The sequence below is a fragment of the Fomitopsis serialis genome, assembly GCF_022376445.1.
Source record: "Fomitopsis serialis strain Sig1Antser10 chromosome Unknown B0H18scaffold_2, whole genome shotgun sequence".
Taxonomy (NCBI): domain Eukaryota; kingdom Fungi; phylum Basidiomycota; class Agaricomycetes; order Polyporales; family Fomitopsidaceae; genus Fomitopsis; species Fomitopsis serialis.
This window is the reverse complement of record NW_025954962.1, coordinates 1359962-1383432: the sequence shown is the minus strand read 5'-3', so window position 1 is coordinate 1383432 and position 23471 is coordinate 1359962. Positions and strand designations below refer to the sequence as shown.

General features: G+C 54.6%; 8 protein-coding genes across 8 annotated transcripts; 4 read left to right on the top strand and 4 right to left on the bottom strand.

The window, feature by feature from the left end:
- Positions 1–115: 115 nt before the first annotated feature.
- Positions 116–944, top strand: B0H18DRAFT_201382 (uncharacterized protein). Its single transcript, XM_048037085.1, has 3 exons — positions 116–297; positions 355–834; positions 887–944. Exons 1-2 carry the CDS (start codon positions 265–267, stop codon positions 799–801), a joined length of 480 nt encoding a protein of 159 aa, XP_047900639.1. The 5' UTR covers positions 116–264; the 3' UTR covers positions 802–834; positions 887–944.
- A 1-nt stretch (position 945) lies between these two features.
- B0H18DRAFT_201383 (uncharacterized protein) lies at positions 946–2635 on the top strand. The gene is made up of 2 exons (XM_048037086.1): positions 946–1382; positions 1436–2635. Exons 1-2 carry the CDS (start codon positions 1264–1266, stop codon positions 2505–2507), a joined length of 1191 nt encoding a protein of 396 aa, XP_047900638.1. The 5' UTR covers positions 946–1263; the 3' UTR covers positions 2508–2635.
- Positions 2636–3204: 569 nt separating this feature from the next.
- On the bottom strand, positions 3205–4870 carry B0H18DRAFT_1113369 (mitogen activated protein kinase; the record flags this gene model as incomplete). The annotated part of the gene is made up of 11 exons (XM_048032937.1): positions 3205–3248; positions 3306–3335; positions 3395–3455; positions 3520–3585; positions 3641–3789; positions 3852–3963; positions 4026–4274; positions 4330–4403; positions 4456–4516; positions 4574–4767; positions 4828–4870. 11 exons carry the CDS (start codon positions 4868–4870, stop codon positions 3205–3207), a joined length of 1083 nt encoding a protein of 360 aa, XP_047900637.1.
- Positions 4871–6491: 1621 nt separating this feature from the next.
- Positions 6492–8026, top strand: B0H18DRAFT_1113368 (uncharacterized protein; the record flags this gene model as incomplete). Its single annotated transcript, XM_048032936.1, has 7 exons — positions 6492–6608; positions 6660–6775; positions 6834–6894; positions 6948–7402; positions 7466–7567; positions 7630–7708; positions 7763–8026. The coding sequence occupies 7 exons, from the start codon at positions 6492–6494 to the stop codon at positions 8024–8026; spliced, it is 1194 nt and encodes a 397-aa protein (XP_047900636.1).
- Positions 8027–8290: 264 nt separating this feature from the next.
- On the bottom strand, positions 8291–10278 carry B0H18DRAFT_971140 (putative rRNA pseudouridine synthase). Its single transcript, XM_048043768.1, has 6 exons — positions 10031–10278; positions 9824–9981; positions 9411–9803; positions 9172–9354; positions 8866–9116; positions 8291–8806 (listed from the first exon to the last, which is right to left on the bottom strand). The coding sequence occupies exons 1-6, from the start codon at positions 10246–10248 to the stop codon at positions 8477–8479; spliced, it is 1533 nt and encodes a 510-aa protein (XP_047900635.1). The 5' UTR covers positions 10249–10278; the 3' UTR covers positions 8291–8476.
- A 202-nt stretch (positions 10279–10480) lies between these two features.
- Positions 10481–11244, top strand: B0H18DRAFT_971138 (ribosomal protein L22e). Its single transcript, XM_048043767.1, has 4 exons — positions 10481–10530; positions 10610–10787; positions 10842–10947; positions 10999–11244. The coding sequence occupies exons 1-4, from the start codon at positions 10528–10530 to the stop codon at positions 11078–11080; spliced, it is 369 nt and encodes a 122-aa protein (XP_047900634.1). The 5' UTR covers positions 10481–10527; the 3' UTR covers positions 11081–11244.
- B0H18DRAFT_971134 (P-loop containing nucleoside triphosphate hydrolase protein) lies at positions 11245–17117 on the bottom strand. The gene is made up of 21 exons (XM_048043766.1): positions 16539–17117; positions 16377–16485; positions 16168–16319; positions 16068–16110; positions 14823–16012; positions 14623–14769; positions 14469–14566; positions 14103–14412; positions 13960–14054; positions 13738–13910; positions 13271–13690; positions 13141–13219; positions 12919–13084; positions 12721–12891; positions 12441–12663; positions 12273–12385; positions 12181–12221; positions 12070–12129; positions 11764–12018; positions 11620–11704; positions 11245–11562 (listed from the first exon to the last, which is right to left on the bottom strand). Exons 1-21 carry the CDS (start codon positions 16827–16829, stop codon positions 11314–11316), a joined length of 4470 nt encoding a protein of 1489 aa, XP_047900633.1. The 5' UTR covers positions 16830–17117; the 3' UTR covers positions 11245–11313.
- A 134-nt stretch (positions 17118–17251) lies between these two features.
- Positions 17252–23432, bottom strand: B0H18DRAFT_971133 (SNF2 family N-terminal domain-containing protein). The gene is made up of 17 exons (XM_048043765.1): positions 22918–23432; positions 22694–22863; positions 22403–22642; positions 21492–22352; positions 21089–21437; positions 20941–21039; positions 20666–20878; positions 20433–20614; positions 20129–20383; positions 19910–20078; positions 19644–19852; positions 19427–19588; positions 19095–19377; positions 18905–19043; positions 18222–18851; positions 17940–18171; positions 17252–17889 (listed from the first exon to the last, which is right to left on the bottom strand). Exons 1-17 carry the CDS (start codon positions 23153–23155, stop codon positions 17494–17496), a joined length of 4827 nt encoding a protein of 1608 aa, XP_047900632.1. The 5' UTR covers positions 23156–23432; the 3' UTR covers positions 17252–17493.
- Positions 23433–23471: the final 39 nt, after the last annotated feature.

Genomic DNA, 23471 nt, shown 5'->3' with positions numbered 1-23471 from the left:
GACGAACAGGGCGGTCGGAAATGGCTCGAAATGGGCGCCTTGGGATGGGCTGCTGGGAGGGTCACGTGCGCGAGAAGGAGGTTCGTTCGCGTTCGCGTTGTTTGGTGTACGCAAACCCATCTGCAGCCGAACCGTCATCTCATCGGCCAGCCACAGCTCCCTGTACTGTCTTCTGCTACCTCCCAAGCACCACATTCTAGCCGGCCAGAAAGCTCTCTGTGCGGCAATCATGGCCATACGCTGGATCGGCGAACTCTGGAAAGCATGAAACGCACCGACCTGCAGAAGCTCTGTAAAGTGCGTCATACCATGCCTATATATGACTGCGCGGCGCCCTGAACGCAACAATTGCAGGACCAAGGCATCAAAGCCAACCTCAAGTCTGAGGCGTTGGTTGATCTGTTACTTGACACCATGCAGCCACCTCGTCGCCAACCTCATCCCGTCTTCCATCCCGCCCCACCAGCGCAGCCCAGACGAGCGTCCTCTCTCCGGATTTCGAGCAGGTCTTCACATGGGTCTCGTCTCAGAGGAACATCATCAGCTCAGTCATCATACACGACACGGACGATGAGGAGGAGCAGCCGGACGAACCGCAGGGCGGATCAGCTCCTCCAGAACTTCAGCCCGCACCGCCGTCTTCCCAATCTTCCACCGTCTCAAACAGGAAGAAATCGAGACAAACCCAATACAGATTGGGTGTCGGTCGACCGACGTTGGCGGGAGGTAGTGGCGCGCGAGCCATCACGAAGTCAGTCAGTCTCACGAAGACTAAGCGAGGGAAGGGCAGCACAAGCGTAAAGCCCTCCGAGGATGTCATTCAGGAGGAGGAAGGTGAGTCCCATTTCGTCGCAAGGTTGCTACATGTTACTGACGAATGCTGCAGAACCGGCTGAGACAGGTACGCGTGACTATCTTCTCGTGGGCCTTCAACATCTCGTAGCTCACACCTCGAAAGGCCCGGTAGCTGGTCCTTCAGGCACATCTCATGAAACCGAGCATGGTGCTGGAGCAGATGTACAGCCTACCGCATCTCAACCTTGGCCGACGCAGACACAGCAGCTCAGATCGTACGTTCAAATGCCCTTCATTGGCTTGGAGGACTAATCGATCATCGCAGATTCAACCATTGAAAGATCAAATCGGACAACTACAGTCAGAAGTGCAACGCCTCACCGGGCAGGTGGCAAACGTTGACAACCTGAGGACTGAAGTGGCGGACTGAGCATCGAGGTTGAACTTCTGCGCGTGAAGCTCGGTGACATGGCGACGCTTGAAGCGGAGGTACACAGGCTGAGAGACCTAACACCAATCTCTGGCGATCGTACAGTTGTTTCTGCCATGGCTCAATCCGCGAAGAGTGCGGGCAAAGCACGTGCGACGTACGTGGGCATGATTGGCATAACCCGTGTTATACTCATGGTAGTTCATGCAGGGAGGTTACGGAGGGCGCATCCGCGAGCCCTGGCGCCCAAACGGATGCCGTGGCGCAGGAGGTACAACCGCACCCAGGGTTTGCTGCGCGTGTCCTTGGAAAACACCCGCGAGACTCAGATGACAGCCAGCTAACTGGTATAGCGGATGCTGGGAAGGAAAGTGAGGAGCTGCTCCATAGGGCAGCTCGTCCGACGAGGAAACGTGCGAAGCTATCGCCGCACACCACAGGGTCCTCATCACAAGGAAATGGACGTACATCGGGTAGTCCAGATGCTGCCCCGCAACGGGGGACCGTGGTGACACCATCCGCGCCTGCCTTCACAATCTTCAGTGGACCAGAAGAACCGATGGAGTCATATCAGGACCCGCCCCCGCCTACGACGCATCTCTCTGACCTGCTCGAGTTACCCCCTGCAAATACGGCGATAGGTCGCTTTGCAATAAACGGAACGACCGCGACCGCAAATGCGCCTGAGAACAACGTACAGCCCCCCAACGCATTCAATTTCAGCTTCACTACCACTGCCTTCCATCCGCTGACATCGACGCCTGCGGGTCCTTATGGTGGCGGTGGCATGCCCAGCTTCACTTATCCAGAACCACCGACTTCCCCTACACCCGCCGTCCCACGCAGCCCTAGCGGCGGCTATATCGAACGTGCAGGCGGACGACGAGAACGGAATGACCTCTTCCATCCGCATGGTCGTCCGCGCTCAGCTGCCAGCCGTGACAGCAGCCGGCCACCATCTCGAGCATCCACAAGCCAGGCTGGTCCCAGCTCGGATGGGACAGTCAACCCATCCACACTGATGAGCAGCGCGCCCCTCCATACCGTCACAGAGCAAGACGTCGACGCTGAAGCCATCCCCGAGCAGCCGGCAGTCTCGAGCAGCGATATCGGACACGTATTCGGGCTGGGCCAGCTGCCTCTCCCACCTGAAACACCGGCGCCCCCCATGAAGCGGACGATGTATGGCACTGAACTTGAAGGAGACACGCGGTTCGGTGACTTTGGTGTGGAGGGCGTCGCTGCTGCTGGCTTCTGGGTGGGGGCTGCGCCGCGCTTTTGAGCCTTGCGGCTCACCATCTTTGAGTTGACCTGTACGTCCCATCTAGTGACGTACCATCCCGGTACTGCGACACCTACACATCCATCGACCTGGTTCTTGCTCTGACTTCGGTCACGCTTCTTGCATCCCTGTTCCATGATCTCATCACGCAAAGCTCATTCTCATGTGTTCTTTCAAACGCTGAATTATTGCTTTATGAACCCTTCTGCATCGATTTGTTGTGTTAGACTGAACAATTGCAATCAACTTGTTGGCCTCAAAGATAGATGTCTGACTGTGACGTGCATGTGCGTTGACAGCAGGTATGATCCCTGGACGCATCAGCGCTAGCACTACAGCACTCCCGAACCGCTATCACTGTACTGCACCACGAATTGACAATGATCTGCGTTGTACGTAGCTCAGCAGATGGTCGCTTCGTGCGCGCATCTCCCATTTTGTCGTTGTTGATTATATTGTTATAACAAAGCGTACAATGAAATAAATAGACCCAATGCAGAGAACAACATCCGAGGAATGCAGGTATATGGTTTACATGTATATAGATCGACAACAGCTCTATTTCCTTCGTCGTAGCGGAGGGGATATTACCCTCGGGTACAACAGCATATCGCCGGACGGTCTTGAGTCACTGAGCATGGTGCACTAGCAGGACGTCGGGCCGAAACGGGAGTTTGGGGCTACCAGCATAGCGCCCTTAAATGCAAGGCACGAAGGACATTACCTCCGCGTACAGCAGGTCTGAAAGAACATCGCTTGGTCAGATTTTGACATAGGTTTCGCACCCATTTCACCCACCCTTGAGTTCGTCCTTGTTCAAGTCCAGGTCTGCGAGTGTACGCCATGGTAAGCGGGGACGGATCGGCGGTTAGGCGCACGGTACTCACAATCAAACTCGAAGTACTCCGAGTCGAGGGAGGACACAGCAGGTTCGTCCTCCGGGTCATGCTGAGCGAGGGGTGTCATAGCGACTATCAGCATTCACGCTCTTCGAACGACGTGTCCGACTCACGTATGATGCGAGATACGGGTGTTCCAGCGCCTGGTCCACCGTCAAACGCTTCTTCGGGTCGAATGTCTTGGCCCTACGTTTCAGCCATGGCCCGAACGCACTCGACGAGCTCGAAACTCACCAACGTCTTGGACAGGAAGTCCAGCGCCTCCGGTGTCGCCTTCGGGAACACCGCGCTGAACGATTTGCGCTTCTTGATGGGCAGCGCGCGGATGTAGTCTCGGGAACGCCTCGATGTGATGCCGTAGAATTCCTCCAGCGTTGGCGTGCCTATCAACAAGGGTGTAGATGTTAGGTGAGTGCTACCTTGTGCGCCGGACAATCGTACTGACCGATCACATCGAGGATGAGGTCGAGCTGATGCCCGTAGTCACGACCGGGGAAAAGAGGCCGCCCGTTGATCAGCTCAGCGAGGATACAGCCAACAGCCCAGATGTCAATCGCCTGCAGTAGCCGTGTCAGGGTGCCGTGCATACCCCCACCGGGCCAAGGGAGCGTGTGCGCACCTTCGTGTACATCTTGAACGACAGCATGATCTCCGGCGCACGGTACCACCGGGTAGCAACGTACTCCGTCATGAGGCCCACCTCCTTTCCGCCCGGGTTCGTGGATCGCGTGCTGCGTGCCAGACCGAAGTCGCACACTTTCAGGTCGCAGTTCGCGTTGAGCAGGAGGTTGGCGGGTTTTAGGTCTCGGTGGACGATGTCCGCGGAGTGCATGGTCTTCAACGCACGCAGCGTTTGGTACACGAAGTACTTGACAGTTTCACGATCAGCTGTGGATCAACAAAGTATCGTGGATGCTACACACCTGGCAATGATCATCAGTGAGTTGCTGTGTCCTGATAACGCGGTGCAAGTCGGTCTGCATGAGCTCTTGGATGACTGGGTGGGAATTCTCAGCAAATTAGTGAGGGAGCTCAGACGGCTCGCTCACAATAAATCTCCTTGAACTCATCCTTCGAAGGAGGCTTGATGATGTCCAAGATCGAGATGATCTAGCATAACGTGTGAGGGCCGATGACAACGACGCAGTCTTGCACACAAGGGCGTACGTTCTCATTCACACAGGTCTCCGAGAAGAACTTCAGCAGCTTGAGCTCTCGTAGTGTGCGTAGGCAAAAGAGCGTGTGTTCGAAGGGCAGGACCTTCTTGATCGCGACCTCCTTCCCGGACGGTTTGTGCAGCGCAGCGGCGACCGTACCGTATGCACCTTCTCCGAGCCCGTGTAGAATGACATAGTGAGTGCCTGCGAGACACGGACGGTTAGGTCTTCTGTCTTTCCGGACCCGTCGATCAGATAACGCACCGACGTCGAACTTGGGGAGGGGCTTGGCCTGCTTGCGAGACATTAGAACGGGCTTGAGAAAGAGTGGTTGGCAAAGGTAAAGGCGGAGTCAAAGGCGAAGGCGAAGAAACGGTGACAACGGCGAAGAATAGAGAAGGGCGATTAGCGCGAAGGAAAGGAATCGATTACAAGGGCACGGAGAATAGGTGGGCTGCGCAGGCGCGGGAGCACAGCCAATATAAGGAAGGATTCATTGAGAGCAATACGATCTTCCGGTTGCTCTGATGTCGGAGTGATGGGCTCTAACGTTTGATGGGCCCAGCGGCGGCCCCAGCCAGCCTCTCTCCGCGACACAGCTTCCTCGCGCTGTCCTCCAGACGCCCTCTCTTGCCGCCCGATCCATCCCTGACTCGGGCCTCAAGCTCATTGCCCACCATGGTCCTCAAGGCCTCACTGCTATCGTATCTGCTTCATCTACTTGGCCGTGAGCGAGGATTGCAATGATGCTGGACATGAGATGCCCCATTGCGAATGCGACTCACAGGGTACATGCGATCATGGTCGTCAACTCTGATGATGGTGCCTTCAACGCGACTGGGCCAAGTACAGCCATTTCCGCTGGATGCATCCTCGGTCTTGCAGCTGATCATCGTGAGTGTCTATACGTCCTCGCTCTGATAATAGCAACGCTGAGATAGTTGGACGGTCGACAGCACAACTGGAACATCTGCTAATCAAGTGCGAATGCATGACATTCGCAAGGCATTTCTTCGCACAAGCGCACCTTCTGATACGTACATTACGTACAGTCTGGGGTAGCATCACGGAGCACTCGAGAGGCTGAGGTTCGTCGAAATAAAGCCTCTGCGCAAATGTCAGTCCTATGAACACCTTCCCGTTGCTCGGGAAGCACAGCCAATATGCCAGTGAGTGGAGTCGTAACACAAATATCAGGGGCTCAACGGGACGCGAACATTGGCAAGTCAGTAACTAAGGGAGGTTGACTATTACTAGACTTGCCTTTTTCAGCTGTGGCGTTACACCGCATATGATTGGTCGCAACTCTCGAATGCAATCCCCAACAAGGGACGATGCGTTTCATCGAGGTCGTACGGGAAGGCTGTGTCGCAACGTTGCAAGCCCCTCTCCATTTGCTACTTAGCGGAAACAAAGGCATACGTACTCCCGTTCGCAGTTTCATAAATGACCTGTATGCCGCCGCATTGGCCTCGGTCGTCTCGGGGACACCGCCTCACTCGCTGCCTCACTCACCTTCAATCGAATACCTTACTACAGGAATCGTTACGGCACATCACTCCTCGTGTGTGCTCGAGGCACGCCCGGTAACCAGATTCGTCGCGCCGGTCGATCGCTGACTCGCGTCTCAGACAGGGGCACGAGCTGCAGAATAAACGCAACCAATGGTACGTCTAGCTCCCCGCCATTAGCTTACCCTCCTAGCGCCATGAAGGGCCTCGGCGGTGGTCATATTGTAAGACCGACGCCATTGTCTCAGTAGACTTCCCGACTGAGCAGTGCCAGACACGCGCCCCCCGAGGGCGGTAAGACAAAAGACTGAGGTCTTAATGCGGCACTGCCACCAACAGAGAGACCATAAAAGCTGCAGGACGATGGGCCCCGGTCTACATCTCTTGCTCCTTTGTCTTCCGTTCACGCCTCTCGTCATGATATCTATTCTTGCCGCTTCTGCTCTTGTTCTTGCGTCTGCAGCGTCTGCCGCCGTTCACAATGTCGTCGTAGGCAGCGCGAATGCGGATCAAATCTACACCCCTAGCTTCCTTGTGAGTTCGGTGAACTGCGACTCCTGTGATCGTAGCTGATGTCTGCTTCAGTCTGCCTCAGTTGGGGATCAGATTACTTTCCAGTTCAAACAGGCGAACCACACGGCGACTCAGTCCTCGTTTAATGACCCATGCCACAAGACCAGCGGTGGATTCGACTCAGGGTTGTAAGTATATTTTGTGGATTGCCCTCCCAGGCCTCTCTGATTTGACATTGCATGTCAGTATGTTCGTGCCCTCGAACCAGACCGATAACTTCCCGACCTACACGATCACCGTTAACAACGTAAGTGTTCAGCACCCTCATCATCCACTCCAAACTAACAGACGTCCATGCAGACTACGCCGATTTGGGTCTACTGCCGACAAGCAGACGACACGCCCAAGAGCCACTGCGGCAACGGCATGGTTTTCGCCGTGAATCCAGGCGCGAACGGCACGTCCAACTCGTTCGCGAACTACCTCGACAAAGCCCTCGCCGAAGGCGCAGCCTTCAAGTCTTCCGCGAGTGCTTCCGCTACCGCATCTTCTGTGTCCGGCCCTTGGACCACCGCTGCGTACGGCAGCGTCACGATCCCCGCCGCTCCGAGCGTGTCGGTCGTGACGGAGACGGTCACGGTCCAGGCGTCGTCCTGGGTGACCACGTATTCGTCGTACCCCGGCTCACCCGCCGCGACGCCCGTGTCGCTCCAGGGTGCCACACACAAGATCGTTGTTGGCGGCTCGAACGGACAGCTGACGTTCAGCCCCTCGAACATCACTGCTGAGCCGCGCGACACGGTCGTCTTCGAGTTGTAAGTCTTGGGCTGCACGGCACTGCAGTCCTGCGTAGCAGCTGATGATTATCCCTTCCTTAGCCACCAGAAGAACCACACTGCGACCCAGTCATCCTTTGCTGATCCGTGCCGTCCGTTGACCAACGCTACCACTGGCCAGGTGACCGCCATTGACTCTGGATTGTGAGTTGTGACCTCTGTACAAATGAGCCAACATCACGGTTGATCGTGACGTCCTACTACAGCATGCCCGTCTCTGACAACGCGACCGATTTCCCTACCTTCAACGTCACCGTCAACGACACCTCCCCGACCTGGTTCTACGTACGTCCTTAACGCCCCTCTCCCAGACGTGCACTCACTCCTCACCTCGAACAGTGCAAGCAGCACCTGCCAACCGGCGCCAGCCACTGCGGGATGGGCATGGTCTTCGCCATCAACGCCGTCGCCGACAGCGCCCGCAGCTTCGCCGCGTTCCAGCAGCTCGCCATCCAGCTGAACGGCACAGGCTCGGCGTCTGCATCGGCGTCAGGCACGGGAGCCAGCCCATCTAGCACGGGTGCCAATGGTGCTGGCTCGATCGCTGTTAATGCTTTGCTCGGGCTCGGGTCCGTCGCTATGATCATGACATTCCTCGTGTAACATGTAAAGGATGAGTGGTGCCCCGTCCGTTGGTGTGACGAGCCGACTGCATGATCTGGCCACTCACTGTGTGATATCGCCGGGTAGTCGTTTTGTTGGGTCTTGTGTTTTGTAGCATATACATTCTCTTACTGGTTTACCATAGTTCACGGACACTCGGTGCTAATTTATCTGTCCTATGACCTACAGTGTTGTGCATCGTCTGTTGTTCTGATACTATGGGCAACGACTCGGTCCCGACGCCAACGCCGACACTCCTATTCATGCGGCTCAATCTCGAGACCGAGATGTCAGCGACAAGCGAAATCAATCCAGAGCGGCTAAGATACAGCAAGACGACGTGCAAAAACATACGTATAATCACAAGAATGCCAGAGCCAGTGCCGCCCTACTGACGACAGGACAGAGTTTTTGGTACTACAACCATATCACGACCGTGTTACACGAACACTATGATTCGCCGCCCATCGACTCCCTCGCCTTCTTCTCCTTCTTCAGTCGCTTTCGCTCTCTCTTCGCCTCTTCGTCCTCAGCCTCCTCGCCCCGCTCAGCCTCCTTCGCCTTCTTCTCTTTCTTGAGACGTTTGCGCTCAGCCTTGGCCGCTGCGTCCTCCTCGCCGTTCTCCCCCACGGCCATGGAAACGTCGCCATCCGCATCAGGGATCTCAGACTTTCGCTTCCGCTTCTTTTCCTTCTCCTTGGTGGGACTTGCCTCCGCAGACTGGTCAGCAGAAGGGGTCTCGGCGGGTGCAGCAGTTGTCGATGGACCGGCCGTAGGTTCCTGCGACGAAATTAATAATCAGGCTCTGCACGACATGCACTGATGGGTTGTATACTGACCTCGCGCGAGTAGTCAACGTAGTCCTTGCTCCACTCCGCCGGGGTGACACCCTCGATCTTCTCGCCGAACTTGCTGAGTTTGCCATCCTTGACCAGCTTCTTCTTTTCCAACGCCTTCGGTCCAAGACCCCAGCGGCGCGGGTACGTATCACGCTCCATGATGCACCGCTTGACTTTTGCGACGACGCCGTGGTCACATGTCGCCAGTTCGACGGTGGACATCTGCGCAATGGCAAGAGCGATGGCTTCGCCTGCGAGGTATTGTCAGTGAGACGTTGCGTCATAAGTATCAAGACGGCTACGAACCTTTGGTTGTCATCAAGACGACTTCCTCGTTCAATGCGATGTCAGATTCGTAACGGAGCAGTCCAGGAATCATGAGCTTCGCGCCATAGCAGACGGCATTCACAGCGCTGTCCTTGACAACAATCCGCTTGTAGCCAATCAACAGCGACTCCAAGGGCCGAATGACACGGCGGAGGTACGACTCTACATCACCGAACGAGTGAGCAAATTAGAGCACACATAGTAATCGTATCACGCACCGTCTCGTGTGTTGTCATACGTCCACTGCGCGTCGAGAACATCGTGCATGGTGACCATGCTATCACTCTCGCTGAGTGCACCACTCCTGACTCTCCGAAGTTCTTGCATGTGTCCGCCCACGCCGAGCAAAAGACCTAGGTGCACACATAGCGTCCGGATGTACGTGCCAGCTTCACAAGAGACCCAGAAGACAGCAAGGTTACGCTTCTCGTCAAATTCAAGGAGGTTCGACTCGTAGATCGTGCGTATACGAAGCTGACGCTTGACGGCAGAGATGAGTGGTGGCCGTTGGAAGAGGGCACCGGTGAGGGTTTGAATGGCGCGGGGGAGGGCTGCGGGGTTGGGGAGGGGGGAGTGGAGGCGGAGTACAGCAACATACTCCTTCCTGCACCCTGCTGGGATTTGACCAGACGAGTAGCACGGTCAATGCAGACAATAAGACACCCAGTGACCTTCGGATCGAGAGTTCCACTGTGACCGGTCTTCTCCACACGTAGAATTCGTCTCAACCAAGCGACGACTTCATGGGAAGAGGGATTGGACGGCTTGTCCAAGTTTATGACACCTGATCTAGACGAATGTCAACTGAGGGCTATAACATTGAACCTAGCACACGCACTTGATGTACGACGTGATATCCCTCTTCAATGGACTGCATCCTGAAGGGATAGGCGTGAAGTGCGCCGAGCGCACCAGCAATTTGTCGTAATTTTTGAGGAGGAGAGGCCATTGCGATGTATCGAGTTTTGGGGCAGATGTCTCGGGCTTCAGAGAGTATTCGCCCTGAACCTGAGCAGACGCGACCTGCTCACGGGTGAGTTTGCTGGCGGAGGCCATTGTCGAATGCAGAGTCCAAACAGAGTCCAAAGTTTTCCGCGTCGTTTGCGCGCCCTCACAGCGATCACGATCTGGGGGATCGAGATCTGCCCTCTCTGCCGGTGGCGTGGGTATCGGCGGTCCTTTTTCAGGGCCCACACCGGAGGTAGCCGACCGTGAGAGCGACTGTACAGTATCATTCACGTGACGAGGGCGCGTACACAGACCGCGAACTTCGGCACCCTCCAACGACCCCCTCAAGACCATTCCCCTCCCTCGTTCTCCGTCGGACTCATCAAGATGGTTAGTCCCCAGTACCGCTTTGCTGAGTTACCTTCTCAGTAGGCTCATGCTGGGTTTTTCCTCCTCTCCTTCTCATTAGCCCAAGGCCGCGTCCGGAAAGTCTGCTGCTGCTAAGCACAAGTTTGTCATTGACTACTCGAAGCCCGCGGGCGACGGTGTCTTCGATGGCGCGGCCTTCGAAAAGTACTTCCACGACCGCATTAAGGTTGACGGCAAGACTGGGCAGCTCGGTGAAAACGTCAAGATCACCCGGGACGGTGCGTACACTCGCAACTCACTACTCTGCCATTGACTCAAAATATCTTTGACAGGCGATGTAAAGCTCATTGTGTCTTCCAACATCCCTCTGTCCAAGCGATACCTCAAGTACCTCACCAAGAAGTTCCTCAAGAAGAACTCCCTCCGCGACTGGATTCGGTAAGTATGGTATATATTGCCTTACACATGTGTACTGAGCAGTGTTTTTAGTGTCGTCGCCAACTCAAAAGATTCCTACCAACTCCGCTTCTACAACATCCAGGGCGCTGGTGATGAGGAAGAGGAGGAGTAGACGCACTGCTGCTGTATCACTTCTGTCACGATTGCTATGTTGTAAGCCCTGTCTCTATGCAATCTATGCACTACGCTATGGCACCGACTGCTCTCCCGCCATGGGCTGCTTTACTCCGTTGATGATGTATGTTCACGACTAAAAGTAATGTTTGGAAGCAACTTGTTGCAGGGCATGGATTGTCTTGGTCAGATCATATTGTGCATACGTTCTACTGTAAGTGTCATGAGTAGTCATGATGGCCTGTTGACTACCAGCGTTATACTATCCAGTTGTCTTCCTGGCTCCTCTGGTCTGACCTTCCCCAAAACCATCATAGCGAGATCATTCCATAGCACCTGCGTTTCCGACAGCGGTCTCGTTCGCATCTGTGTTGATAGCAACGAGCCCAGTTGAGTCCTGAGGAGCTTGAGAGCGACCCCAGTCTTGGGTGAGAAACGGAACTTGATCTTCCGGTCGATGTACACAAGGCCGGCGGCCATCTGTTTGAAGCTATGTAAGTGAACAATTGGAGGTCAAGTAGCAGTTACACTAGGTACCTTGAATTCAGGTTCTCCGCAGAGCAGGACCATGGCCAAGTCATCTACAGGTCCCGTCTCCCATGCATACAGCTTCTTCGATTGCCTGTGGAAGTTGCCTCAGCGAGAGGGGTCTCTTTCAAACACGACGACGATGTGACTCACATCAACGTGAAGTAGCACAAATGGTTGACCCCAAACTCCGTCGCCCGCTTGCCAAAGTTGACCGACGACGGATGGAAAGCGACTAGCTGGTTGTTCGAGATGGTCTTCAGCGCGCCATTAGAAGGGTCGATCGACAGGATCTTCGGGTACAGGCCAGCTGCGAGAGCGGCATTCAGGAGGTGCACGTTCCCGCTGCAGGCATCCATGTCCGGCGGCACAGTGACGAAACGTGTCCGGCTTCGGTTGTATCGTGCTCTGCTTCAAGCATAAGAATGGTCAGACGTTTGTAGGGAGATCAGCACTCACCGACTCAGTTCACGCACGAACGCGTTGTCCGCTGGCAAAAACGACGAGTCGACCAGATATCTGAAACGAGGTTATTATTTCCTTGTGAAGGAAATCTCACACAACACTGACCCAAGGAATTGCTGCCGGAGCTCCTCGATTTGTTGCAGATTCTAGCTCGAGGCTCAGTTTGCGGCAGACGGTACTCTTTGCTAGCTACTCACTTGATAGCTCAAGAAGTACTCTTTGCAGAGCTTTCGCGCTTGGGCTTGGCCGTTAGCACATGCACGCCGCCAACTTGCAAAGGCGTTATGGATGGTCAGAAAGTCAGAGTTCTCTGTTCAAATGTCAATCCCAAGTGTTTCCTCTTTTGTCATAGAGACGACACTGACCGACGCGGAAAGACATCTTTGCGCGATCAGCTGCTTGCTCTAACCCCATTGGTGAGACGAAGGGAGACTTGGCATTGAGGGTGGCCGCAATGGTAAGGGCTGGATCCAGACAGCGGAAGAGCGTAGCTGTGAGTAAGAACTTCCCAAGGTGCACGTCGGTTGGTAGCTTGCTCAACAAGCGACCCATGGGCGTGATCTCCTCTGAAGGAGTCAGAGCCCGGACCTACAATGACGCTTCATCAGGTGCGATGAGGGCAGCTAGGTGCTCTCCGCTACATACCTCCACCAGGGCAGAGACAGCACGTTGAATGTTCACGGGGAGTGGCGGATCCAATGCCCGAGACAGCACGTCTTCGATGGTCGTGCCAAGCTTCACCTTCATGATCTTGATACGCAATGCGAGGTCGCTGAGACTCAGGCGCATCATCTCCGGGTCGGGATGAGCAGCCAGCTGTGGGCAAGTTCAGCTCAGAAATACAAGATACGGAGTTAGAAGGCCTGACCTTGTGTCGTGACGAATCCTGGTGAAGAGATGGAAACAGAGTCCAGACTGAACACGGCCTGAACGGCCGCGCCTCTGAGCAGCATTACTCCTGGCAATGAACGTCTCCACGAGTCTACTGATCTGACGTTTCTCGTCAAACCTAGACATATGTCTCAGTCTTTTACTGTGCTAACTCCTGGTCCAGTGAATACGAACCTCATTTCGCGATGCTTTCCTGTGTCGATGACGCACGTGATGTCAGGAATAGTGATACCAGTCTCGGCGATGTTCGTCGCTACCAAAGCGTGAGTAATTGCTGTCGTTGTGAACAGTCATATGAACAGACCTATCACGATCTTGCGTATCCCAGGGGGCGGGATGTCAAATACTGCCCCTTGCTGCTCGCTCGAGATCGTGGAGTGCAGCGGATAGACCCTGAACCGGTCCTCAGCACCGAAGGCGTTGTGCTCCATCAAGAGATCATTCAGTCGTCGAATCTCGCCCATCCCAGGCATGAAGATTAGAACTGCCGCCGAATACGTAGCGTAGGCAGCGTCCTCAAGGCATATGCGTTCCAGAAGGCGGACGATGAGATCGAAGGGTACGAGACGTTCGTCGAGTAGATTGATTGTGTTGGCGGTCAAGGCCGAGTACCGTTTCTCGAGCTTGACGTTCTCCTGCGTTGTCTCATCGTCATCGTCGTCCACAGGGACAGCGTCCTCGGACCATTCGTTGCGTGCCTTGCTTCGTGAGAACTTGTCATATCCTAAAGCAACATGAGCTACGTGCACCTCTCATGAACGGCAAACATACCACGGCGAGCATATTGAGATCCCTCAGTGAGTTTCCATTGAGTCAACTCCACAGCATCCTCCAAGAAGCGGACGTCGACAGGGAAGGTTCGTCCAGGCACATAGAGGACAGGAGCACCGCCGAAGTAGTTCGAGATCTTCTCCGCCTCTACAGTAGCAGACATAAGAACGACCCTACTCGTTCCGTGAGTCAGCAGTTGAGACGAGAAAATGGATGACCCACTTGAGCTCGGGGCGCTCTAGGAGCAGGGACTTGAGAACAATCAGCAGGAAGTCAGACTCGATGGTGCGTTCGTGAACTTCATCGATGATTATGTGCTAAAGAAACGTCAGGTGTATAGATACACGACGGCGCGACTTACGTACCGTGATTTCGTCGAAAGCCGTTCCCTGACCTCCCTGACCCGACCCGCCTTCTAACATGCGTAGAGCGATACCATTCGTGACATACGCCAAACGTGTCCTGTTCGTGATGTTGCTCTCCAAACGGATGGAGTATCCTACTATGGACCCGGCTGTACCCACTGCACCGGCAGGCTCGCCCAACTCTCGCGACACACGCTGCGCCAGCGAGATCGCAGAGATCCGGCGAGGCTCGGTGCAATAGATTTTGCAGTGCTTGCCTTTCGACAGATGATCTTCAAGAATGAAGGAGGGTACTTGAGTAGACTTCCCACTGCACAATGGATACGTCAGGAAGATTGCGTTAAGATGCACAAGCTAGAGACATACCAGCCGGTCTCACCACTCAGTACTAGGATTTGAGACGTCTCCAGAGCCGCGACGATGTCATTGCGATACTGTGCGATAGGAAGCTGCTCTCGCTGGCGCTATTGTAGGGAAATGGTGAGTAACACTTGAGTGCCGACGAACATATACGGCTTACAAGCATGTCCTGGTATGCGGGATTTGTTTGACGTGCTTGAAAGCCAGCCATAATCTGCTCGGGATTCAGGTCACTCCCGACAAAGTAGCTTCGGCTTCCATGACGCTGCTTGAGATCGGTTGCAAGCTTCGCACTCCTCTCCGTAGCCTAGACGATATCCATGAGGCGAGATCAGAGCTCCGACGCTTCACGCTACGCACCTCTCGTTCGGTCTTCAGCTTCGGTTCCAACATAGAATTCAGTTTGGTCCATATACCGCGATTGATGGCATTGTCTTGCGCGAGTCTCTGCTTCTCGAGCTCGTCCCATAGATCACGATGGATAGCAGGCAACAATCTGAAAGCTGTCTGACTGTTCGTACCTGCCGTAGCACCCAATGCGAATCCCTCAGACTGAGGAAACGCGAGAGCATGCAGAGCTACAGTTGAGATGTACTGCTCCGCCTGCGACATGTCATGGCATGCTACGTCGTCCATGGACCATAAATCTGTTTTGCCACCAGTCCAGCGGATATCAACCTTGGCCCTCTTCGCGCGACTAGTTCCTGAGACGTCGGCATACATGATAGCGGCAAACCTGTCGACTTTGTGCACCCGCTCCGCCAGCACAGACTTCGGAGTGCGACCGGACCAATGCTTTGGAAGAGCCATATCCCGGACATTCACCGATGTCCCGTTCTGCGCGACTTCAGTTGTAGGCATTGCTTCCAGAAGTTCGAACATCCCGCCTGCCGACTCTTCCTCGTCGAAGATGTCCTCCTCTGCGTCACCTCCAGAGTCAGAAGGCTGTGTCTGAATAGTCTTCGGCTTGCGAGGCGCTGAAGGACTCGGGGTCGAGGGAGTTATAGGAGATGTCGGTGTACTAGTCCCACGCAGTTTCGACTGCAGTAGACGAGCATCGGCCCTCTCGCGCTCGATACGGAATTGGCTTTCGGCCTCAGCTTCATCAAAGAGATAATCCTTCTTCACTTCCTCGAGGCGCCGTTGCAAATCATGCAGAAAAGATGCGTCTCGTGTTTCGCCAGGTTGTCGATGCGTAGTGAGTGCTGATATCTGCATCTTTAGTTGCACGAAGGTGGCATTTGGATCATCAATCGGGGACCAGCTCCCAGAGCTGTTCGAGCTATGAGTATTCGAACTCGGTGTCTCGTCCCCTGGCACTGAAAATTGAGCTTTGCCTTGAGGCGTGTAGGGCGAAGAGAGGCCGCTGGGCACGAAAACCGGCGCACTGGCGTCAAGATGTCCCGAGAACCCTGTCTTTTGCGGGGACTGTGGCATCGACGACGACGGGATGTCAGGACGGCTGCGACCAGGTATTGAATGTTGTGTTGTCCGAGGAGTCGAAGGGACGCTGGCTGATTTGGAATTTGTCGCCTCAGTACCATCGACGTCTGTTGTACCCGAGACTCAGTCCCATCACTTGGCATGAATGAACGTGGAGCATACCCTTGTCTACCTGTAACTCGTCATCGGTGCAGTGCAGGTGCAGCTGTGAAGACAACTCAATGTTATTTCGAAACAGTGCAGTGTGGCGCAGCGGATATACCCAATCGAAAGCCTCCTCCAGGTCGATTCCATTGATGGCTCGTAGGCATTCTTCCACTCTCTCTTCTGAGAAACCTAGCCGTCTGAGGACCCCATAGGTGACAGCCAGACGTGATACTGCCTTCTCTGCTGATTCGTCGACGATAGGCTCAACTGTGCTCATATGAGTATTGTCATGGACACAAGGTGGTTAATTTATGTTGTTCTTACGTTCTCGGCGCTCGGACTCGATCGATAGCTCTAGCACACGTTGTACTAGGGTTGAGTCGAATTCCAGAGATTTCATGGTCTCAGCGAAACGCCTTTCCTGTTCGATGGCCTGAATATGGCGGTAATGAGAAAAGTAGTACGCAGGTAGACTCTGTTGACTACCTTGATGGTTCTAACGATGTCTTTCTCCGTCTTGTCCTGGAACTTGTCCACAAGTCCTTGGAGACCGGCATCTACATCACCCAGAGTCTGTCCTGACGCATCTTCGGGATTTTTCGTGACATCGCTGGATGATGAAGATGGATCTCCCTTGACCTCGGGTTCCTTGAGATCTGCTGGAGAATCGCTATCTTCGGCGACGTCTGCCACAGGGATTACCTTCTTCGGCACAGAGGTGGTCGCAAAGCCTCTCGCCACTGGCTTGAGCTGCGTTTTCTTCTTTTTCGTCCCCATGACGGGGTAATGTGGACACCCTACTTTCTTCCTTGTTCACGCAATCCTCCGTCAAACTTGCCTTGGCCGATAGTGCTGCTGGGTACGGGTGCTGCGGGTGGTACTGGTGTGAGATTCAAGAGCTGCTGTGGCGAATTATCGCCACCTAGGTGATTGCGACAAAAGTGGGTTGTATCTGAGGATGCGGTGCATGAGTCGAGTGCTGGACCACTTCATAAGCGAGTCGTCCCGACGCAATCGACAAGGTGGTGGCGGCTTGGGACGATCGTGCAGGATCTCGAGTTCGTAGAATATACACCGGCGGCCATTGCCGCCATCTCGATCCGGCGTCTTACTGATCGCAAACGTGGACACACACATCGCGGTCAGAAACTCCAAACAGACGGTATGAGCTTCTGGTCTCTTGGCTAGAGCGTCGCGTATACGATCGCGATGATTCTGCGGTTGCATAGAGTTTGCATAGAATACATAGACATACAGGAGCATTATCAGAACGAGACGAATAAGCTAATACTTTACGGAGTACGACCAAACGCACGAAATACATACGTCGATGTCCTTGCAGGCTTCTAAGAGTTCAGTACAGTGACGAGCAAAATACACAACGAGAGACACAACAACAACAAAAAGGAGTGGAGGTCGCTTCGGACTTGAAGCGGGAGCACTACGAATTGCCATCACCCATCGCCATCGCCGCCTTCCCCCTTCCGCGTCCACGCGTGCCTGACCTACGACCGCGCGAGGCACCATTTCCTCCACCTCGTTTCCTACCGCGACCTGTGGTCGGGACCGGCGTCCCGGAGTCGTCATCGGCGCCATCTCCAACATTACCAGCCTGTCCTGAAGCTGATTGCCCGAAGAACTCATCACCCTCGTCGTTCCATAAATCTCTACCTGCATCCGCCTGCACGGCATCGGCGCGCTTCTTGCCCTTGCTTTTTGTAGACGGTTCGGTTGTCTCAAGGTTCGCCAGTTGATCTTCAGTCAGAAGCAATTGTACGATTTCACTAGGCTTCGTAACATCGGTGAAGGTCTTGTTTCCAACAACGATGTCTTGCACCTTTTATCATGGTGAGTATTACACGCCGCCGGCTGGGACAATACACTTACATCTTTCTTCACGCGGGCAAGTTGGACGATCCGCTCGTCAATCGTACCCTTGGTGATGAGGCGGTAGACGGTGACCTGACGGGTCTGTCCGAGACGGTGCGCACGATCCATCGCTTGAGCATCGTTGGACGGGTTCCAATCGTGGTCGTAGAACACGACTGTGTCAGCAGCCGTAAGATTGATGCCGAGACCTCCAGCACGCGTACTGAGGAGGAATACAAAGATGTCGGGCCTTCGGAAATGTCAGCATGCATAACTCCAACGATCATCTATCCGATCTACCTCGTTTGCCATTCCATGACCATATCTCGGCGATCTTCCAGTTTCGACGAACCGTCGAGGCGCAGGTACTTGTATTGGCGATAGATGAGGTATTCTTCCATGAGGTCCATCATGCGAGTCATCTGGAAGTAGACCAAGACACGATGGTCCCCCGCTTTCAGTTCATGAAGCAGCGCGTCGAGGCGGGCGAGCTTTGCCGAGTCGTAGATGAGTCTCTTGGCTTCTGGAACCTGCATCGCCGACGGAGGCAGTTGGTCCTGAGGTGATCTTCCAATGAGACCGGATACATGGACGCCAGAGAACCGCTGCTGGTATTCGGCGCAAGCGTCCTGCGAAAACCACATGCTTGGCGGCAGACCATACAGGGCTAACGAGTCAATCGGGGATTCGCGTAACGTCGCTTGGCGCTCAACGAAGTTGCGATCGGCACAGTAAATGGAGATGGGAGGTGCCACAGCAGGGGGTATGAACCATTTGAGATCCCGACGCGAGAGGCAAGAGGACTGCCAAGCGGCAGAGGAAATGGAACGAAGAGCTGTCAACCCTAGCTCGTTCACAGTCTTGCTATCGGGCACTCGAGAAGGCAGGCGGAAGGGTCCAGCAACTACATTAGCAACGAAGGCACTGTCCCTGTGAAATAGTTCAGTAGGCACACAGATTGCAATGGAAAACAGAACACGAACGTTGCATATGTATCATCTTCAAGCTCCGAATGCTCCTTCCTGGAAGCGCGCAGTGACGTTTCGAGAAGATGGGAGGTGTATACGCTATGCATCTCGCTCGGCGACACATCAAGGAACCTCAAGAAAGAGAAAGCTGAATCTGTCGCACGAGAAGTCAGCGACACGACAGGACAAGCACGACATGTCGAACCTTCTTGGGAAGACCGGTACACCCAGTCCGTTGACCAGATATTCATCAATCTCGCGACCCGACGAGTATCACCCGCGACAGGTGCATCCTCTCTTGGGACATCTAGCAGACCACCGTCTTCGTACAGCAGCTTCGGTATAGCATACTCAATCGGATTGCGGGTCGAATACGCCAGTTGAACGAAGTCGCCTTCTCGATTGAGCGGTCCAGACTTGCCGAAGTCAGAGAAGGAGAAAGGCGCCACGACATCTGCCCGCTCGAACAGCTCCGGATGGTTGCAGACCTGGATCGCGGTGAGTGTGCAAATGCATCATGACATCGTATGATCATACCTTTCGGAACTGCATGACGAGGTTCATCAAGGATCTCGCCGAGTCCGCGTCACCGATATTTGCTGCTTTCTCCAGCAAGTCCGCAACCGAGACGTTAGCCAACAGAGCTTTGTACAGAGCACGTTGCCGAGCACTGAGGTCCACGTAGATATCCTTCTCGATCTGGAGCCGTACATATGTCAGCGTGAAAGCTAGAGGCCTGACAGCTTGGACTTGCCTTGTCACTCAACTCGTTCTGGACATGTCGTTTGACGCGGCGCAACATGAAAGGCTTGAGGATCATATGCAACCGACGCAGCTGGTGCTCGTTCAGCTTGCTACCTTTATTCTCCGCAGCGTTCTCGATGTCTTTGGAGAACCACTCGTTGAACTCGTCGTGCGAATCGAACAAGCTCGGCATGATGAAATGTAACAACGCCCACAGTTCTGTAGGACAATACGAATGAGTCCAGGAAGGAAATTCGACACGCTGAGGGACTTTACCTTGCATGGAGTTCTGGATAGGGGTACCGGTGAGCAACAGACGATTTCGGCACTGGAACCCAAGCAATGTCTTCCAGCGAGCACTGGACGAGTTCTTAATGTTCTGAGCCTCGTCGAGGATCATATATTGCCATTTCACTCGTTGGAAGTACTGTTGATCTTGGGTGACCTGGAGGCCAATAAGCATATACATTGTCTACTGACGTCAGGCAGACGCACCAACTGGTAGCTCGTGATCAGCACATGGAAAGGAGCGTCCTCGTCGTAGCTAATCTCTTTCTTGTTCCAGAACTTGCGGAGCGTGGCGCGGTCCTTTACGTTACCCCAGTACGGTAGGGCCTTCAGCTTAGGAAGGAAACGACTAATCTCCTGTTGCCAATTGTGCAGTGTAGACGCTGGGGAAACGACGAGGAAGGGTCCCCAGATATCGTGAGTCTCAGCCAGATAGGCGAGCAATGAGATTGATTGCACAGTCTACATGATATATGAGCGACGCATGGGCAGATAGCAGCATTTTCCTCACCTTGCCTAGACCCATCTCGTCTGCCAGAATACCGTTGATACCCTGCTCGTACAAGGTCGCAAGCCAGTTCAACCCCTTCAGCTGGTATTCCTTCAGCGTAGCCATGAGCATCTTCGGTTGCTTGATGGTCAGTTCCCCAGTCAACGACGTTGGGTTCTGGAAGTTCAACTCGTCGGAATCCACTGTATGGAATACTTTAGCGCCGATTCAGACTAGTCGACCAACAGACTTACAATCTACAAGAGGCGTTGTAGCCGGTCCGGATCCAGTACCCTCGACATCCTCGTCACCGCGAATGTGACTTTGCCGTTTGGCGAGCTTCAGTGCTTCGTTCGTCTTACGCTCCAAAGCGGCCTGCGCGTCGAAGTCCACTGCTCTCCGTTTGGCTAGTGCAATAGCGGCCTGGGCGTTATTCCGAGCATGGTGATGGAGGTTTGTATGATCCTCTGGGTATGGTGCGACACGTTGAGCACGGAGGCAAGTCTACATACAGATATGGAGTACCCACCGTCGTCAAAGTCTATATCCTGCAACGAAGAAGGATCTATGTCTAGAAGCTCGGCGCCCGCAGGAGCTATCTGGGCATCTTCGCCTTCCAGCTCAGCAGCTGGACAATTATTAGGTTCATTTCACGAAGGCAGGCAGGAGAAACTTACTCTTCAGCTTGTTGCCCACGAAGTGACTATAAAGCTCGGTCTGACTGATCAGGAACTCCAGCTTCCTGGCCTGTCTCGCAGCCTCGCGCTTCTCTTCCTCGACCCTCGCGCGATCAAGAGCCTCCCTCTGCTCGCGCTTGCGGACGTCCCTCTCCTCCTTCTCATTCTTCTTCCAGAAGACCAGCATCTCGCGCATGAGTCGCTTGCTCTTCGCTTGTGTATCCTTAAGCGCCTTTCCGGCCTTTCCGACCTTGACGTACGGCTTGCGTGCGTGCATTGATGCATGTGTGGCGAGTCGCTTAGAGATATTCTGCCTCGAGATATAGCCTTGCGCATGGAACTTGTAGACCTGTACCTCCATTGTCAGCGACCAGTCGAGTGTAAAATAGCCGACGCTTCTTGCCTTCGGGATATCACGTCTCGCGATGTTCGTCCACACTTTCCGCTGTGCATCCTCCAGATTCCTCACGCGCTTCATCATCACAATATCGTCCACCTTCTTCGCCTTCTTCAGAGCAGGTATATGCTCGTCTAGTTCATACACAGTAGCAGAGATGGAGGTAAGGGCAGGCGACGCCGGCCGAGAGGCTGAAGGTGTGATATCCCCAGCAACCGATGCGGAAGCTGAGCCGATTACTCCAACTCCCAACAGCTCCTGGGTCTGAGGCGGCAATGTGTCGTACTTCTTCCTCGGCCCCAGCTTCTTGCGCTGCCTCGGCGTGGTCGACACACTGTCCACGCTGTCTTCCCTCTGTATCTGCTTGCCCTTCCCCTTGCCTTTGGCGGAGGTGACCAGCTTGTGCGCGGGTGAAGCATGCGGGACAGGCATCCTGATGGCGTGTTCGCTGTCATCCGGAGTCCCTCTGGTATCATCAGCAAGCCTCCGCTTCTTGTGAGCAGGCATAGTCCTCGAGATGGGGATATCCAGTTCACTCTCGCTGTCTGAAATGGCATAAACTTTCGGCCGTTTCCCCGAGTCTTTCTCCTTGCCCTTGCCCTTGTGTCGGCCAGAAATCGAAGCATCGTCCAGATCCCGAGACGCATCGTCCTTACCTGACCTGCGCGTCCGGCCGGTAGGATCCACGTTCACAAACTCGGGCATATCGTAGCCGTCCGAAGCGAGTAGAGACGGAGAGGATGGTCGCATGAGCTCTTCGACCATTGGAGGTGGCGGAGGTGGGGGCGGAGGGGGTGGCGGAGGTATACGAGCGATACGCTGCCTGTAGGCATGAGACATATGATAGGCCGTGATGCTGTCGCGTTCCTGCCGCAAGTTCAGTATACATAATATCCACGGCGTACTTGAACACGCACAATGATCCATCTGGAGAACCACGCATCTACTTGTTTCTGTCTCTTGTGGGTCTCCATGACATAGTTCCCGAGTTCGCCTCTCCATACGTCCTCGCTATCCTCAAGGTCTGACGATACTAGCCTAGCTTCTTCCTCGTTCACGAATGTGATCTCCTGGATGAGAGGTTCGGTGTCCATTATCTCGGACGGGGGCGTGTGATTGCGTTGTTGGCGATTCCGCGTTGAGCTGCGCCGCGACGACTGCAGCACGATGTCAATGTAATTCACAGAACAAGTCATCCTGTCACGCACCCGTTTCTGACCAGGCGGGTGATAGTCGTCGTCATCGTCTTCAGGGTGCTTGCGCTTGCGCCTGTTGTTGGTCTCGGCATAGCCATCCTTAAACTGGTTTGTATTGTATTGACCTCCGTTGGAAAGCGCCGGGGATGCTGTTCGCTCATCTTCACGTCCATAGTAGGGACCTAACAGTACGCATGAAGACGGATGAACTGCACAAGCCAAAATATGATATCTACCATAGTTCACGGACTGGAATGCGTACTCGCGCATCGGCGGTTGCTGTTCGCCTTCGTGCGGGGATCGTGAATGCGCGTATTCACGTAGGTCCGAATGTGACGATTCGGTCCTGGATGGAGGTGAGGGCCGCATGAGGACTGGGTCAATGACAGAGGTCGATATAGGCGTATGCGCAACCGGAGCGGATACATGGACCGGCGGCGCCGGATCGTCATTGAGGATGTGCTTGAGAGACATAGCGCGGGGTATATAGAAAAGTAGCAGCAAGCGATGGTTTTATGTGAGCAGGGCCGCAAGGAGTGGGACACAGTCCTGAACGTGGCGGGGCAGCTGACGCCCGGGAATGACAAGACGACTCTGGGGTGGCGGTGTGTATCCTCTCCTCGCCCAGAATGCAGTGCGAGGGTAGCAGACCGGCGGAGGTCGAGGGGGAGGCGGCGGAGGGCGGCGAGGAGGGGGTCAGAGGCGGTGGAGGGAGAAGAGAGAGGCCGTGATGGGTGGTCGGGGCTTGACACGACGGCTGAGCCGCAAAATGGCCAGCATGCCTGGTCTC